The following is a 17290-nucleotide window of genomic DNA, read 5'->3' as shown; positions in this document are numbered from 1 at the left end:
AGTCGGAGATAAGATTAGATCCGTCCCGACCACCACAACCACCATAACTCGACTGACCACGGGGACAGCGAATGGCGCGGAATATCCACCTATTGGGATATAGGCCAAACTATAGAACGAAGGCTGTCAGCACGATAACCCCTCTCTCTCCTGACCGAAGAGTTGGTATGATCTCGCCCTTCGACAGTCATTGCATGTTCAAATCATTGATTGACATTCTGTCGGGCGCTGGACAGTTTCCAGACATTCAAGTAAGTGGACCCCTTGGACCACCATGTTATGACTTAAATTTTGATCCTGCTTGTGGATACATTCCAGAGAATTCTCCATACGATGCCGGTTCCATCCATCAAGCTTATTTCAATGTTCCGGTGGAGCCTAACGAAATGCAGTAGGAACCCCTCTTCCAGATAACATACGCGAAGAGAATATTCTATTTCAAGAGACGGTGGCCCCGTCTACGGTGAAAAACATCGACATACTTCCTTGAAATGGGGGGAAGATTACCCTAGATATCGGTCTAAAGACGTTTAAACACTCCCCGCGCTAGCCAAGGATTTGCGAGCTGATGGTTTATCTCTGAGTATAATCATATATTACTTTGAGATATATTTGGCCAGCTGGGTTGTTTGATAGTTTTTTTTTCTTACTAGCAACAAATCCTGCGTGCTTGCCTTTCCAAGGCCATGGATCCTACGTTAGACGGGAGATATACAAGCTTCCCTGCGCTTGACTATGGCCAGGAAGAGGTACCAAGCAGCATAGCTATCTCCTGGAACGTTGGAAACTGCCAATTGGCAGTGGATGTGCTTATTCTTTCATGGGCTTCCCTGCTTAAGTCCGTGACTGGCCATGAATGCCCAACGTTTTGTTTGGATGGCCAATCAATAAAGGCAGATCTGGATGCAGGAACCTTCCAAACTGTCCACCTAGATAGATGGGTACAAGGCGAGCGGAGTTATACAGGGATATTTACTACGAATGCAAGATATTATCGTTCTTCCACGTTCTTTATACCCAGATCCCATCAGCTAACTGGGATTTCAGTTATCGTTACCCCCGTCCGGCTGCAATCTGGTAGTGACATACGACCCCAAGCAATCCGGTGGGCGTGTCATATCGACAAGATGCACGAGTACCCGTTATCTAACCCAGATTAGTCGACAACTGACATCAATTATTCGTAAACGTCTCAACTCTAAACTAGAAGATTCGCAATCCGCTGATGACAACCCTGAGCTTTCCATCTTGAATCCGACACCCGAGCTTATTTCCGGACCGCAGCTTCTTCATGATCTTGTCCGATCCGAAGGACATGGAAGTAACTCGGCGATAGACTTCCTCAACGCTGATAAGACAAAGAGCAATCTGTCATTCGAATTGCTTCATCTCCATTCAACTGCGTTGTCCTTACGTCTGGCAGATATTCTGAAATCCCTCCCTGACCCACGCAAGCGAAACCCAGTAATTCCAGTACTTATACCCCAATCCGTCGATCTCTATATAGCCTGGTTGGCTATATTGAAAGTGGGGGCTGCAGTATGCCCACTCAGCCTGGACGCCCCTCCAGAGCGAGTCAACTTTATCGCGAATGATGTTTGCGCAGACATCATAGTTACTACACGACCATTGGCTGGTAGATTGACACATCTTAACAAACCTATCCGTATCATCATATCGGAAGATACTGATATCAACACGGCCGAAATCGAAAAGTTCCAACCTCCTAAAATACTGACCGATGACGTTGCATATCTGGAATACACGTCTGGCTCCACAGGTCTTCCTAAAGGCGTTGCTGTTTCACATCGTGCTGCTACACAATCACTACTCGCGCATGACAAATGGATTCCGCCCTTCAGAAGATTCTTACAGTTTGCCTCCCCATCCTTTGACGTGTCCATATTTGAGATCTTCTTTCCCTGGTTTCGTGGCGCGACGCTTGTTGGTTGCGATCGGAATTTAATGCTAGGCGATCTGCCGCGAATTATAACGGAACTAGATGTGGATGCAGCCGAGCTCACCCCAACCATCGCCGGGGAATTACTCCAGAAAAGATCCGCTGTTCCATGTCTAAAGGTACTATTAACGATCGGAGAGATGCTAACCAGGCATGTGGTTGATGAATTCGGGTCCTCAGCCGATAATGACGGCATTCTTTATGCGATGTATGGCCCAACGGAAGCCGCGATTCATTGCACTCTTGCTCCAAGGATCTTAGCTGAATCGCGGGTTGGAAATATTGGTGTTCCACTCCAGACAGTGTCCTCTTTCATTATTTCCCCGGAGTCTCCTGGTTACCATTCTAGAGATGAACTTCATATTCTTCCGGTTGGCCATATTGGCGAGCTTGCGGTTGGTGGTCCTCAGCTTGCAGAAGGTTATATAAATCGTGATGAGGAAACTAAGAAGGCCTTTTTGGTGACCGAAAAGTATGGGAGGATATACCGCACTGGTGACATGGCCCGTTTGAATCCATCTGGAGAATTGGAGTGCCTAGGAAGAATCACGACCGGCCAAGTGAAACTTAGGGGACAACGCGTTGAGCTTGGAGAAATCGAACGGATCATCTGCAGAGTTCCTGGCATTCGAAGTGTTGTGGTTGGTATATTGGAAAGTATTTTGGTCGCTTTTGTGTCTGTCAACGAGTCCTTTCCAGGGGTAAATGAAATACACCAGATGTGTCGCAAGTGGTTGCCCAAATTTATGGTACCTGGCGATGTCGAACTCCTAGATCACCTCCCCAGGCTTGCGTCGGGGAAAGTCGATAGGACAGCTCTGGAAAGCGACTATTTTGAGCGGAGAAACTCGCAACGCACCAACTCCAAGGTGTTCGATAGTGAAGTTCAGAAAAAAGTAGCGTCATGTGTCGAAGATATTTTAAATTTAAGCATCAGCAAATCAGATAGCCTAGCTCAAGCCGGCCTTGACTCTCTTAAAGCAATTAAACTAACGTCTGTTTTGCGAAATGCCCGCATAAACATCGACGTGTTGGGAGTTCTAGAAGCCGACTCTATTCAAGGGATAGGGGCCCTGTTTCGCGGATCCAATGCTAAATCTCTAGCGACAAGCTCGGGGAAATTCGAGTCAAGTGACTGGAAAGTCGTTATGGATGCAACTTTCGATGACCTCAAGTTAAAGGGATATTTCGCAGATTTTGTGGAAGTGATTCCCTGCAGCCCTGTGCAAATGGCCATTCTCTCCGAAAGCATGCGCGATCCGAAAGCATATATGAATTGGATCGAATTGCAATTCCAAGAAGGCATCCGGATAATTGATATTAAAAACGCCTTCCAGGAGATCGGATTGCAGAACGAGATACTTAGGTCTGGCTTTATCCCCACTGGTTACCCTAGCCATCCCAACGTCCAAGTGATCTGGAATAAATTGGAGGAAGATCAGGTACAGGAAGTATCAGAATTGAGGCACCACTTCACTTTCAACATGGAATCTCCCTTAATGCGTCCATTTCACGTTGATCTCGCAGAGATCGATGGTCAAGTCCGCGCGCTCGTTCATATCCATCATGCCCTGTACGATGGATGGTCCTGGGATCACATTCTCAGTGATATTGGGACCCTTTTATCTTCGCTGACGTTAAAGCCGCGGCCACAATATCGGTTACTTACTGACTACCATTTAAACCATATCAGCGCGGAAGATCGAGAGAATGCCATCAACTACTGGCAAGGGCAAATGGAAAGCATCAAGCCGAGTTCCTGGCCAAATTTCCAGGATACATCCGACATCCCCATCGGCCTTAGAACCGTCGAACGACTCCTAGAGATAAAGGTGAGGGACCTTGACACTGCAGTGCAAAACCTTCGAGTTAGCCGCCAGACAATATTCCAAGCTGCCTTCGGTTATATTCTTAGCGCGTACATCGGGGAGCCTGATATCGTTTTTGGTTCTGTCGCTTCTGGTCGCACGCTTCCTATAGCCGATATTGAAGACATTATTGGGCCTTGTATGGCAACAAACCCTCTAAGGATTAACTTGGACCAGTTGCGCACCGTACGCGACCTCATTGGGGCAATTCACAACCTAAATCGGAATTCCCTGAAACATGGGTTCTTACCGTTGATTGATATTAAACAAGCTGCTGGAATTGACCCTGGCATTGCTTTATTCGATAGTGCATTCGTTTGGCAAGAAACCTTAAGTGGGGGACACCCCAATTCCGAATTGGTTCGGGAAGTTCAAGCCAGGGATTTCTTAGAATTCAACATGACACTTGAACTGGAAGTTAAAGGAGAATATGTGTCTGCGCGGGCCAATTTCCAACAATCGATACTTCCGGACAGCCAGGTTGATATATTTCTTCTCCAGGTGGAGCAGCTTGCATCAATCTTTATCGGCTCTCCGGAGATTCTCTTGCGAGATGTTAACGGCCACCTACCTAGTTCTACTTTATCCATCGAGAACGCTGATTATATGAAACAGACAGACTTGCCAGGCCTAGCAGATGGGGTAGAAGGATTGGCGAAGTCGGAACCAGAAAGAGTGGCAATCGAATTCCTGGACGCGTTTGACCCCTCTTTGGGCACAACAAGCATAACGAGACTGACCTTTGGTGGCATGGATGTTCGCTCGAACCAACTGGCAAATTACCTACTATCCTGTGGACTGTTACCGAATAATCTCGTTTCTATATTCCTGGAAAAATCCATCGACCTTTATATTTCCATCCTAGCCGTTATCAAAGCCGGTTGTGGTTACGTTCCAATAACTGCACAGACGCCAGTGAACCGCGTTAACACAATTATAGAAGAGGCAAAATGTTCGATTTGCATAACTGATTCACCTTTGTCACTCAAATTAGGAGAACGGCAGGACACAAAACTCATCGCTATCGATTCCATCAGACTTGATGACTTTCCAGCTACGCGCCCCGAAGTGCCCGTTTCAGATTCGTCAGTGGCCTATTGTACTTTTACCTCAGGGAGCACAGGAAAGCCGAAGGGGGTCCTTATTACGCATCGTAATTTGCAAAGCAATATAGCTATGCTATCAGAAATATACCCAAACCCACCCGGATCGAAATTACTCCAATCATGCTCCCACGCTTTTGATGGTTAGTGACTGGTCGATGCGAAATTTCTACCTACCAATCTATCCGTGCTGACTAGTCATAGTTTCTGTGTTTGAGATATTTTATTCGTTGACCAGGGGCTTGACTTTGTGCTCTGCAATCAACGATGTGCTATTCCGAGATATGGAACAGGCCATTCGGGCCATGGATGTTACCCACCTTAGCCTCACCCCAACTGTCGCAGCACTGCTTAACCCTGACAATATTCCAAAAGTCAAATTCTTAGTTACTGCTGGAGAGGCAATTACTGAGAAGGTCTTTAAGTCGTGGGCTAGCCGTGGCGTTTACCAAGGTACATTTATCTTTCCTATTTTTCGTAACTGCTTCGTTCGCATATATTGCGAGTTGCTAATTTTGTATTCTGAACAGGTTACGGCCCGAGTGAGACCACCAACATTTGCACTGTTCGTCCTAATCTCCAGCCAACCGATTTTATAAACAATATTGGACCGCCGTTCAAAAACACCTCCGCCTTCGTGATTTCTGAAGAGAAAGATTTTCAATTGCTCCCTAGAGGTGCTGTTGGTGAATTTTGCTTCGGTGGCGATCAAGTCGTGAGTTATTCTACTTTAATCCGTTTCATTATGCTTGCTCACAGTCGAACAGGGGTCCGGGTATCTTAATATGCCAGATCTCACAAGGAGTAAATTTATTGAACATCCTCAATACGGAAAAGTATACAGATCTGGTGATTTTGGACGCATGCTTCCTGACGGATCACTATCATTTACAGGCCGCAGAGACGATCAAGTTAAGTTACGGGGTCAACGCATCGAGTTGGGTGAAATTAATCGTGTCCTGTTAGAGGATCGGGAAGTTGACGACTGCACAACATTCATTATTGCGGATACTCTAAATCAACAGCAGCAGTTAATCTGCTTCTGGGTGCCGGCAGCGCACCCTGGCGAGAAGTGTGCAGCTCTCAAGGATCGGTCTAAAATTCTCAAACTATTTGATCACATTAGTACCAGACTTCCAGAGTACATGATTCCGTCCATGCTCATCCCGATCCGAGCTGTACCGATGACGACGTCTGGAAAAATTGATAAAACAGAGCTTCTAAAGCATTTCCGGACATTAGATCCAGAGACCTTACACTTGTCCTCCTCCGTGACAGAAGCCTTCAGTGATAAACGCAAATTCTCAGACGCCGAGACAAGAATCGCGGAAGCTGTGGCTAAAGTTACTTTGACACCACAGACAGATATCGCCCTTCACACTTCGTTCTACAGCCTAGGCTTAAATTCAATCTCAGCAATATCTCTGTCAAAACATCTTCAACTAAGTGGCTTGGGACGGATAGATGTTTCGGTAATTATGAGATATAACACCGTGTATCGCCTGTCCAGGAGTATTGGGGAGAGCGTTCAGCTAGCCAAGAAAAAAAGCTTGCCAAATGTTCGGGCATTATTCTCTGACGTATTTGTGGGTCAAATTAGAAAGAAGGTCGAAAGTTTCGGCTGCCAGATTCGAAAGATATTGCCGTGCACACCCTTACAAGAAGCGATGCTCATGCAAACAAGCAGTGAAAACTCCACGGCTTACTATAATCATCTCCTTTTCGAGGTTAAGGATGTTAAAAAATTAAGGGATGCGTGGGACTCGATGGTCCGGAGGCACGACATTCTTCGCTCCTATTTCGCTTCCACAGACCATTCTCGGTTTACTTTTGCGCAGATTGTTTTGGATTCGATAGATCCGCCCTGGAATGAAATCAGCACGAAAATTAAGGGACTCGATGACCAAATCGAAGAGCAAAAACGTAGACTCATACAAGGCGAAGGAAATATCCTGCCATATTCATTGACGGTGCTTCGAATCGCTGAAAGCGGAAACTACCTATTTCTGTTCCTAATACACCATGCGCTATACGACGGCGAAGCTATGGCGCAGCTTCTGGAACAAATCGAGCTCGTTATGTCTGGGGCTAGCTTGCCCTCCATCGTTCCTTTTGATCTATATCTTGAGCAGATGGTAGGAATGGATATAGAAGAAACTGACCGATTCTGGCGGCCACTTCTCTCGAATTTTTCTCCGTCTCACCTCCTTGATCCACGCCATCGCCCAACTCGCAGTAGGTCAAGGGTATTTCGCACGGTCGAGAGTAATTTTGATACCCCTCTTAATAAAGTTATGGAAATTTGCAGAGGAGTCTCGGTAACTCTTCTCACTGCCGTTCAAGCGGCATGGTCGAAACTGCTATTATCATATACCCAAAAGCCTGATATCTGTTTTGGAAACGTGTTTAGTTGCCGGAGCATCCCTGTGGATGGGGCGGAGCGCATCGTCGGCCCGTGCTTCAATACACTTCCCATACGAATTAAAGTGAACTCGAATACAGTGAACGTAGATCTTGCTAGGAATCTGCAACAATATAATGCATCGGTTATACCCTATCAATTAACATCTCTTCGCCGCCTACAATCAACATTCAGTCACAACAATTCTCAACTGTTCGATACGATAGTTCTTTTACAAAAGAGCCCTCGCCCTTTGAATGATAAAATATGGAAACTGGTTGAAGAAAAGGGAGACATGGACTTCCCCCTTGTCTGTGAAATTGTTCCTAATAACGAACTTGACACTTTGAGGATAATTCTTTATTACGATGACGCCCAATTCTGTTTAGAAGATATGAATGTTATCCTTCGCGGTTTCACAGCAGCCCTTCAAAATATGCTCCTCTACCCGTCAGGTAGAGCTCTGGATTCAAGTATTCTTCGTCCTGGCCTTCCGTCCTTCGTACATGAATTACGCCAACGCCTAACACGGGCCGAAAAAGAGATTGAGAGGCCAGGCTCTGTCGAGGATGAGGAACACCGTTTAAGCTATGATGCAGAGTCTCCCCAGATCCGACAAGTCCAGGAGGTGCTATCGAGTTTGTCGAATATCGAACACAAACACATTAAACACCACACCACCATATTCCAATTGGGACTCGATAGTATAAATGCTGTGCAGATATCTGCTCGATTGAAAGTTCTTGGATATGATATAACTGTGAACGACGTTCTTGAGGTGATTTATTTTCAATCTCATCTCTCTTTCCCTCGACCATTTTACTAACGGGATGTTAGAATCCTTCCGTGGGCGAGCTTGCTTCCCTTTTTGCACGACAGAAGGATATTAGCGATGATAATCTTCTATCATTTGACTTCAAGTCTTTTCAAACTCGCCATTGGTCGACTGTTTCCCAGCAAATAGGCGTACCAGAAAAATGCGTAGAGTCAATTCGTCCATGTACTCCTGTACAATCCGGAATGTTGGCTCTGTTTATACAGTCCGAGGGCGACCTGTATTTTAATCATTTAATCCTGGAATCAACCATTCCCATTGATTCACAGACGCTCAAGGCAGCATGGACTACGTTAACAGAGATTCATGAAATACTTAGGGCAGGTTTTACTCACGTTAATGATGAAGAGGTTCCCTTCGCAATGATCACTTACCGAAGCGGGGCATTTGAGCTTCCATGGACTGAAGTAGAGGACCTCACGGTTAAGGGGCGTCAAAAATCGTCGGACAGAGAGCGAATCTTGAAGAATGCATTCTCACATCTTCATCGGCCGCCGTGGCATGTATCGGTACAACAATGTCAATTGAATGTATTATTACAGTTCTCGGCTCTTCACTCCTTGTACGATGGCCAGTCCCTAAATTTGCTTGTTTCGGATCTTTCCAAATTACTCAAGGGGGAGCTACTAGCTCCAGTGATTCCGATTTTACCAGTTCAGGATTATATTATTTCTGCAAGTAACCAGGCCCATAAAGACTTGGAATGTGAAACCTTCTGGAAAGAATTTGGCAAGGACCTCTGTATCACAAAGTTCCCTGACTTAAACCCACTGCATGAAGAAAAGGAGGTGCATGTGTTGGTTAAGCCGTGCTCGAAAACCCTCCAGTCCTTACAAGAGGGTTGCAGAGCTGCTGGTGTCACTCTTCAAGCTGCTGGACAAGCTGCTTGGGCTCGAATATTGGCATCCTACACTGGGGAGAGCAGAGTTACGTTTGGCCTTGTGTTATCTGGACGAAATACCTCCGAAGAAGCCCAGAGAGCTGTGTTTCCGTGCCTAACAACCGTTCCATCATCGTACAATATCGATGGTACTAATAGAGACCTACTAGAGCGTGTGATGGAGCTGGATGCATCATTGGTAAAATATCAGTTTACCCCATTGTCAAAGATTTACCAGTTGGTAGGATCTGGATCATCGCTCTTCGATTCGATATTTGTGTTTCAAAAATACTCGTCGACAGCTGAGAACAATATCTGGAAAATTTACGATGAAGATGCCAGAACTAATGTAAGAATGTCTACTCCTGTCCTATCAACAGGCTACAATTTTTGAAGCTAACGTGACGCTCAGTACCCAATCTCAGTCGAACTAATACTTAGAGGTGGGAGGCTTGAATTTCAGCTCACATTTGAGACCGATATTTTACCAGAACGTCAAGCTGAAATTCTCTTGAGACAGCTTGATTGTCTTTTGATTCATACTCTTTTCTCTCTCGATTCAGCCTGTACTCACCTTCCAAGCGGTGAGAGCAAGGATCTCCTATCAGCCATCGCAGCGAAGGAGTCCAGAATTCCGTCCCCCATTAAGCTGGTGCATCAATTTGTTGAAGTACAAGCTCTAGAATCTCCTTCAAAAATAGCTCTTGAGTTCGCATCCAAAATTCGTGGGACGAAAGGACTTGTCAAGCGAATATGGACATACAAGGAGTTCAACGACATCAGCAATCGATACGCTAGGTTACTACAAAGGAACGGCGCGTCCGCAGGAAATTTCATCGGGATTTGTTTCGATAAATGCCCCGAGGCATATTTTGCGATATTGGCCATACTGAAAATTGGCTGCGCGTATGTTGCTCTCGATCCTGGGGCTCCAGAGGCGCGGAAAAAGTTCATTTTGGACGATTCAGGCGCAAAACTATTACTTTCCACGACAGAGAAGGAAAATGAACTGAAAGGTTTACCTGTTTTATTTTTGGATCGCCTGGGGATATTGGACGGGATTCGATCTCAGCCTCCAGTTTTAGAAGAGGAGATACAAGCAGAGGACTGCTGCTACTGCCTATACACGTCCGGAACGACGGGCACTCCGAAGGGTTGCGAAATAACGCATGACAACGTTATACAGGCAATGCTCGCTTTCCAAAGACTATTCGACGGCCACTGGGATGAGACATCTCGGTGGTTGCAATTTGCAGCGTTCCATTTTGATGTCAGCGTTTTAGAACAGTACTGGAGTTGGAGCGTTGGAATATGCGTAACATCATGTCCCAGAGACACTTTGTTTGCAGACATGGCCGGCACTATTCGGGAACTTGAGATCACGCATATTGACTTGACACCCAGTTTGGCACGCTTGCTTGACCCAGACGAGGTTCCCTCACTCCGTCGGGGCGTTTTTATCACTGGCGGAGAGCAGCTTAAACAAGAAATTCTCGAAGCTTGGGGTGAATACGGTGTGATATACAATGGATATGGGCCAACGGAGGTAACTATCGGCTGCACGATGCTCCCTCGAGTGCCGCAAAATGGCAAGCCGTCAAATATTGGTCCACAATTCGACAATGTCGGCAGCATTGTGTGCAAGCCAGGAACCACGATACCAGTTCTACGGGGCGGAGTAGGGGAGCTCTGCGTATCAGGAGGCCTTGTTGGGCGAGGCTACCTTAACCGACCTCAACTCACGCAAGAAAAGTTTCAATATTTGAGAGCATTGGGCGAGCGGATTTATCGCACTGGAGACCTAGTGCGCCTTCTCTTTGATGGCAGCTTTTGCTTTCTTGGGCGAATTGATGACCAGGTCAAACTCCGTGGCCAACGGCTTGAAATTAGGGAGATTAACCAAGTTATTTCCAGTGCTGCAGAGGAAGTGGAGGAAGTCGTTACAATGGTTCTAAAACACCCAAGTCAGTCTAGAGAGCAGCTTGTGTCATTCTTCACCACAAATACGTCGAGAGGGCCAGATAAATTGACCGCACGAATCGACTTCGATCCTCTAATGAATAAAATTCTATCGGTAGTCAATCAAGTATGCCATAAAATGCTCCCAGGTTATATGGTTCCGACGCATATTCTTCCTGTTACCGCTTTCCCCTTAAATGCAAATAATAAAATAGACCAGAGACATCTTAAAGGAATCTATGAGGATATGACATTGGAGGAGATGCAACACCTATCTTCGCAGACTCGAAACCATTCCCAGACACTCTCGAAGGACGTATATACAATAATGGGTCTGATATCTAAAATTACTGGAATAGAGATCTCCGGGATCTCACCGTGGTCAAGCATATTTGAACTTGGATTAGATTCCATTTCCGCCATCTCATTTTCCAGACTTTTGAGAGATTCGGGATTTAAGGAAGCTCAACCGTCTTTGTTAATGAAAAGTTAGTATCTTTGCAACAGCCATGTATACTCCTATTAATTTTGCTCTTAATACTAACCTTAAACAGATTCTACGATCGTGGCACTCACTGATGCATTGAAACGAACCACGGCCGGTGACATTACCAAAAAGGCGTTGTATCGAAAAACTAGACAACGGATTACAGCATTCGCCCATAGGAATCTTGCGCTAGTTGCCCGCGAACTGGGGATTCCATTAGCATCCATCGAAGGAGTGGCTCCTTGTACGCCGCTACAAGAGGGTATGATATATCGATTTATAGAAACCCAGAGGCCGGTCTACTTTACAAACTTCAATTTCGAATTGGCGCCGGCCGTTGAGGTTGATCGCCTCAAACATGCGTGGCTTAAAGCTCAACGTACTGTACAAATACTCCGAACGAAGTTTGCATTAACGGCTGGCCACTATTCCCAGGCTGTTCTCAAAGAAGATGATTTTCCGTGGTTTGAATTAACCGCTGTCGATGATATTGAAGTTGAAAAAGTTGCCAACGGCCGATACAAGGAATGGCGCGATCAGCCCGCAAACCTCACTGGGAGAGTTTGGGAAGCTGGTGTCATCATAGGGCCAGGGAGGAGGTGGATGTCGTTGAACATTTTCCATGGATTATACGATGGGAACTCTTTGCCCCTTCTATTAAATATCGTATCACAAGCATATGATGACCAAACGAGCGCTCCAGAGACGCCACCATATCTTGAATGCCTGGCTCAGGGCCCGTTATGCAAGCTACCAGAAGCAAAAGAGTTTTGGCTTCAACATCTTAAGGGTCCTCCAAAACCCCTACTATTTATAAGCGGCACACATGGAGATGGCCCATTGGTTGCAACACTAGAAATCGGAGGATTAACCCAACTTGAGACTTTAAGACGAAAGCTCGATGTACTAGAGCAATCCGTATTCTTAGCTTGCTGGCTTCGCGTCCTTGAAGCCCATCTCAAGCTCATTCCGACAGTGGGCGTCATTGTGTCAGGCAGGGCGCTCGATTTTAAAGAAACCCAGGATATCATTGGACCACTGTTCAATACCCTTCCCTGTAATATACCATGTTCCAATATCTCCTCCATGGCTGATTTGGTGAAATCATGCCATGAATATTATGTCTCCACGCTCCAATATCAACATACTTCGATCAGAGATATTATGAAATGGATGCAGCGAAAATCTGGAACACCCCTCTTCGACAATCTTTTTGTGTTTCAACGGGAACCCGCCGATAAAGGTGGCTCGGCACACTCACTGTGGTCATCGATAACTTCGCAGGCTGAACCTGACTATCCAGTGGCTCTTGAGGTGCAACGGAACCAGAATGGCTCTCTGACGGTAACTCTTGTCACACAAACTGATATTCTTACGCCTGAAACTACACAACAGTTAACGTTGCAATTCCGTGACATACTAGCTAACTTCCTAGATAATCCGTCCAGCAAGCTCCAGCTTGCGGCACATGAATCGAGGGACTCCAAAATGGTAACTCGTTCTGGTGCTGACAATACTGAACCTCCTATCAACGAGTCCCTCTCCAGTGGCTCGTTCCATCCTTTTGAGTGGACGGCTATGGCATCTCGGCTTCGTGAAGAGATTGCCTCTCTTGCCAATGTTGAAGCCCTCACAATTCAGGAATCCACTTCGATTTTCGAAGTTGGTTTAGATAGTATTGACGCCATACAACTGTCTTCCCGCCTGGCAAACGCTGGCATCAGAGTAACAGTTACTGCGATTATGCGTGGCCAAACCATTAAGAGCATTGTGCGTAACATGGAATTAGACGAGCTGAACGGAGTGGTCAAACCACAGACGTCGATAGAAGCTCTGGAACTCGAACTTTGGAATTACTTTGAAAATGACGGATATGATCTAACTGGAATCGAACACATCTGGCCAGCTACTCCTCTTCAAGAAGCGATGGTCGCTGAAATGGTCTCCTCTAGCTTCAATCGCTACTTTAATCATGACATACTCGAGATTAAGGACGATGTGGACATCGATAAGCTCAAAGGGGCCTGGCAGCAGGTTGTTGATGCCAATGCTATCTTTCGAACCTCGTTCATTGAGGTCTCTGACCATAGCTTCCCATCTACCTACGCGCAATTTGTCTATGCTCCTGGGGTACCAATTGACTGGAGAGTGATCAACACGAACGGTAGATCCATTGATACTATATTAAAAGACGAGAAGCAAAAAGCGGCTGCTACCTTTGGCACGAGACAGCCGCTATTCAAGATCCAACTATTAGTCTCGGAAATCTCAGGACGAGAAAGGCGCTTGATCCTTTCAATGCCCCATGCGATGTACGATGGCTGGTCATTAGATCTTCTCAATGAGGATATAGCGACTTGTTACTCTGGTCGACCCCTCAATATCAGAGGATCGTGTGACAAAGCCCTAGGCCACATTCTGAACTCGACTAGTGAACTGGGCTTGCAATTCTGGAGAGGAGCTCTCAGTGGAGCTTGTCTGACTGCATTCCCGAAGCAGATAGATGCGGGAGGTGATTATTCAAAGGTTCATCGCATGGAGAAGGTTCTAGATATTCCTCGCGTAGAAGTCAGTTCTTTTTGCAAAAGCCAGGGTGTCACCCTTCAAAATCTCGGGTTAACCTGCTGGGCGCTCGTTCTCGCTGGCTATTTGGGAAGGCTCGATGTCGTTTTCGGTACTATGTTAGCGGGAAGAGATATCCCAGATGCGAATGCGGAACAAATAATGTTCCCGCTGATGAATTCAGTGGCTGTCCGCATTATCTTGCACGGGAGCCGGGCAGACATGCTAAAATATGCCCAGGAAACAATGGGCCCTATTTCTGAGCATCAGCACATCCCACTTCGAATTGCCAAGCAAGTGTCGGGCTTCGGGGGGAAGAATTTGTTTGATACCATTTTCATTTTTCAGAAGAGACCGCCTCGAGACAGAAGTTTGCAAGAGCCACTATATGAGTCCGTTGGTGGCTTCTCTGATGTTGAGTACCCAGTGTGTGTTGAAATGGAAGCACTTGATAATTCCATAGCGTGGCGAGTTGCTTGTAAGGACACGGTGCTAGGGGAGCCAGATGTATTCAGGCTTCTAGACAGGGTCAACTTTGTATTCGACAACATTATCAGGCAGCCTGATAGTGAGACAATCGACTTCAACGACGATGGCATATCGATCTGCCAATGTCCTGTATTCCAAGAGCAGGATAACGATGAAGACAACAGGCCTCTTGACGATGCTGCGCGAACAGACGTGCCATTTTCTCCGCTAGAAAATGAGATTAGAGCTGTCTTGTCTTCTTTTTCTAGTGTCCCGGCAGAAGAAATTGGCAGAGATACAACGCTTTTCCATATTGGCTTGGACAGTATCAGTGCCATTAAAGTGGCAGCCCTGTTGAAAAAGAAAGGCATCATACTTTCCGTAAGCGATATGCTGAGAGCTGGTACCGTTCCTAACATGGCTCAATTCGCAATGTCAAAGCAAGACGAAGCCCTCATGCAAGACCACGCCAAAATACTAGCGAAGTTATTGGAAGAAGTGGATACGAAAACACTTCTACACTCACATGGGATTAATGCACAGGATATCGAGAAAGTTATTCCCGCCACCTCTGGACAGATATATATGCTGAACGTCTATGAGAATTCTAATAGGCAACTTTTCTATCCCTGCTTCTTCTACCAGGTAGAAAATGTGGCTGTATCAAAGGAAACCATCTCAGCAGCCTGGACGTCTTTAATTAGCGAACTTCCAATCTTGCGCACGCAATTTATAGCAACAGGGGAACGGACTCTGCCCTATATCCAGGTGGTTCATAAGCATGTGGACAACACCATCATATGGCAGCAAGATCTGAAAGCCCAAAACAGTGCTATCATGGAAGCACGACCTGGCCAACGAGTACCAGTGACATTACATGCCTCACAGCAACTAGGTAAAACGATATTGATGCTTCATATCCATCATGCCCTGTACGATGCTGTTAGTCTACCTCGAATGATGAATATGCTTGCAGAACTCTGCGCCAGCCCGAAACACAGAGCCAAACCCCGGATTGCTTCCAAAGTGGACATTTCAGAGCTAGTCATCCACCAGGATATAAACTCCAGCCCACATGAACGACAAAGCTTTTGGACGAACTACCTTGCCCCTTTCGTCAATTCCGAACAGCAAAAACAAAAAGACCCGCCCTCTCCCAAAATCAAGCACTCGATCAACGTAGATATGGTGCAAACCTACCGCCAATCACTTGTGAAAGACATTGACAAACTAGAGAAACTCGGACGGTTGTACGGCGTCAATGTGCAGACCATATTTTTGGCAATTTATGCCAAAATCCACTGGTCAAAAATAAAGAATAGAGTTGATACTGGGAACGCAGACGGCCCCAGCAACCTCATCATCGGCATCTACCTCGCAAACCGCTCCCACTCCCTGGACGGCCTACCCGAACTAATCGCACCTACCCTAAACATAGTTCCCCTGCGCATTGCCCTCCAGCAAGATGCAAATGGCCAACAACAGTCCATCTTTGACCTCGCACGAAGGATCCAGGGGGACCTGCATGAAGTAAGCCGCGTGGAGCATTCGTCCGTGTCCTTGATTAATATTGCGGACTGGACTGGGGTGAAGCTGGATGCCTTTGTGAATTTTATTAAGTTGCCGGATACAATGAACGGAGTTGATGGAGGTGATGGCGGTGGTTCTGCAGAGCTTGCAGCAGAGGAGGTAGTTCGGATTGTTCCGTTGGAAGAAAGGGGGGCAGTTAACGTTGACTCCAACAGCGGTGCTAATACCATACTGAATAATGGCCTTGGAGAAAGATCGGATTCCAACCGAACAGTACCGGAATCAGCCTCGAATGACACATATGCAGATATTTTTATGGTAAGCCCCCCAAAACCCAGGGCAAAATTACCTCGTCGTGAAAAAAAAGACGGGTGTTTCCTATCTATTTTTAGGAGATTTGTCTTTGTTAACCATACATACGCTTTACCGCAGCCCGGGATTGACGTGGAAGCCGCAATACGAGATAACGGGCTCGATGTGGGGATATTTAGCCGCGACGGCCGGATCTGCGAGACTGAAGCTGACTCCATACTTGATGAGCTACGATGCGATATAGTTGATATCATGCTGGTTGAGGAAAAGGGCCATGCGATGGCGAATTAAATTCTGTAAATTCTGGGACAGTTAATTTCCATTATTATTTTCTATGCTATTGTTTTGTATTTACTTTTGATGTTTATTGTTATTATTTGTCTCATATTTTGTTTGGTTGAAAGTACAGTAACTACTAGTTTAGAAAAACATGTTCAGCAAAGAAGTTTCGTTACACTTTGTTATTGGTTCTCTTTGATGATGACAATGATGATGGCGTGCCATGCTCCCCCTATACCAATGTTCAATAGCCACAGCAAAATGCATGCACTGCAAGTAAGGCATTCTTCCAGGTATTCCAGTCAAGACTAAATATAGAAATGCGGGTAAGAACCTTCATCTGTAACCATTCCTGCGTGCTTCAAATGCAGCTAATGTAGGGATCAAATGCACCTACCTGCAAGAGCCCACCAGAAGCCTCTGAATTCCTTCTTTTTTTTTTTTTTTTTCTTTTTCTTCATCAACGCTCTGTATCTTCATCAACGCTCTGTGGAACAGAACAGACAAAGCAACTCCCAGGTGTGTGCGCGCGTGTAAGTTACACATTATTGTCATTGTTTTTGGAATAAAGAGAGGTTAAAAAATATTAAAAAAAAAAAAAAAAAAAAAAAAAAAGGGTGGAAATTTGGAAGAATAGACAAGACAG

At 45.8% G+C, this 17290-nt stretch overlaps 1 protein-coding gene across 2 annotated transcripts; it reads left to right on the top strand.

Moving 5' to 3' along the window:
- The first annotated feature begins 29 nt into the window (after positions 1-29).
- Positions 30-17256, top strand: BDBG_08208. 2 transcript variants are annotated; one of them, XM_031723459.1, is made up of 11 exons: positions 30-165; positions 237-251; positions 393-983; positions 1048-5074; positions 5136-5384; positions 5462-5646; positions 5699-8110; positions 8170-9396; positions 9460-11494; positions 11561-16371; positions 16486-17256. In XM_031723459.1, the coding sequence occupies exons 3-11, from the start codon at positions 687-689 to the stop codon at positions 16654-16656; spliced, it is 15414 nt and encodes a 5137-aa protein (XP_031580630.1). In that variant the 5' UTR covers positions 30-165; positions 237-251; positions 393-686; the 3' UTR covers positions 16657-17256. The 2 variants fall into 2 exon arrangements, with proteins under 2 accessions (XP_031580630.1, XP_031580631.1); XM_031723460.1 differs by having other exon boundaries at positions 42-251; positions 396-983; positions 16486-16935.
- The last annotated feature ends 34 nt before the right edge of the window (positions 17257-17290 follow it).

The sequence above is a fragment of the Blastomyces gilchristii genome, assembly GCF_000003855.2.
Source record: "Blastomyces gilchristii SLH14081 genomic scaffold supercont1.22, whole genome shotgun sequence".
Lineage (NCBI taxonomy): Eukaryota > Fungi > Ascomycota > Eurotiomycetes > Onygenales > Ajellomycetaceae > Blastomyces > Blastomyces gilchristii.
The sequence above is the reverse complement of the archived record's forward strand: the minus strand, read 5'-3'. Positions and strand labels throughout refer to the sequence as shown.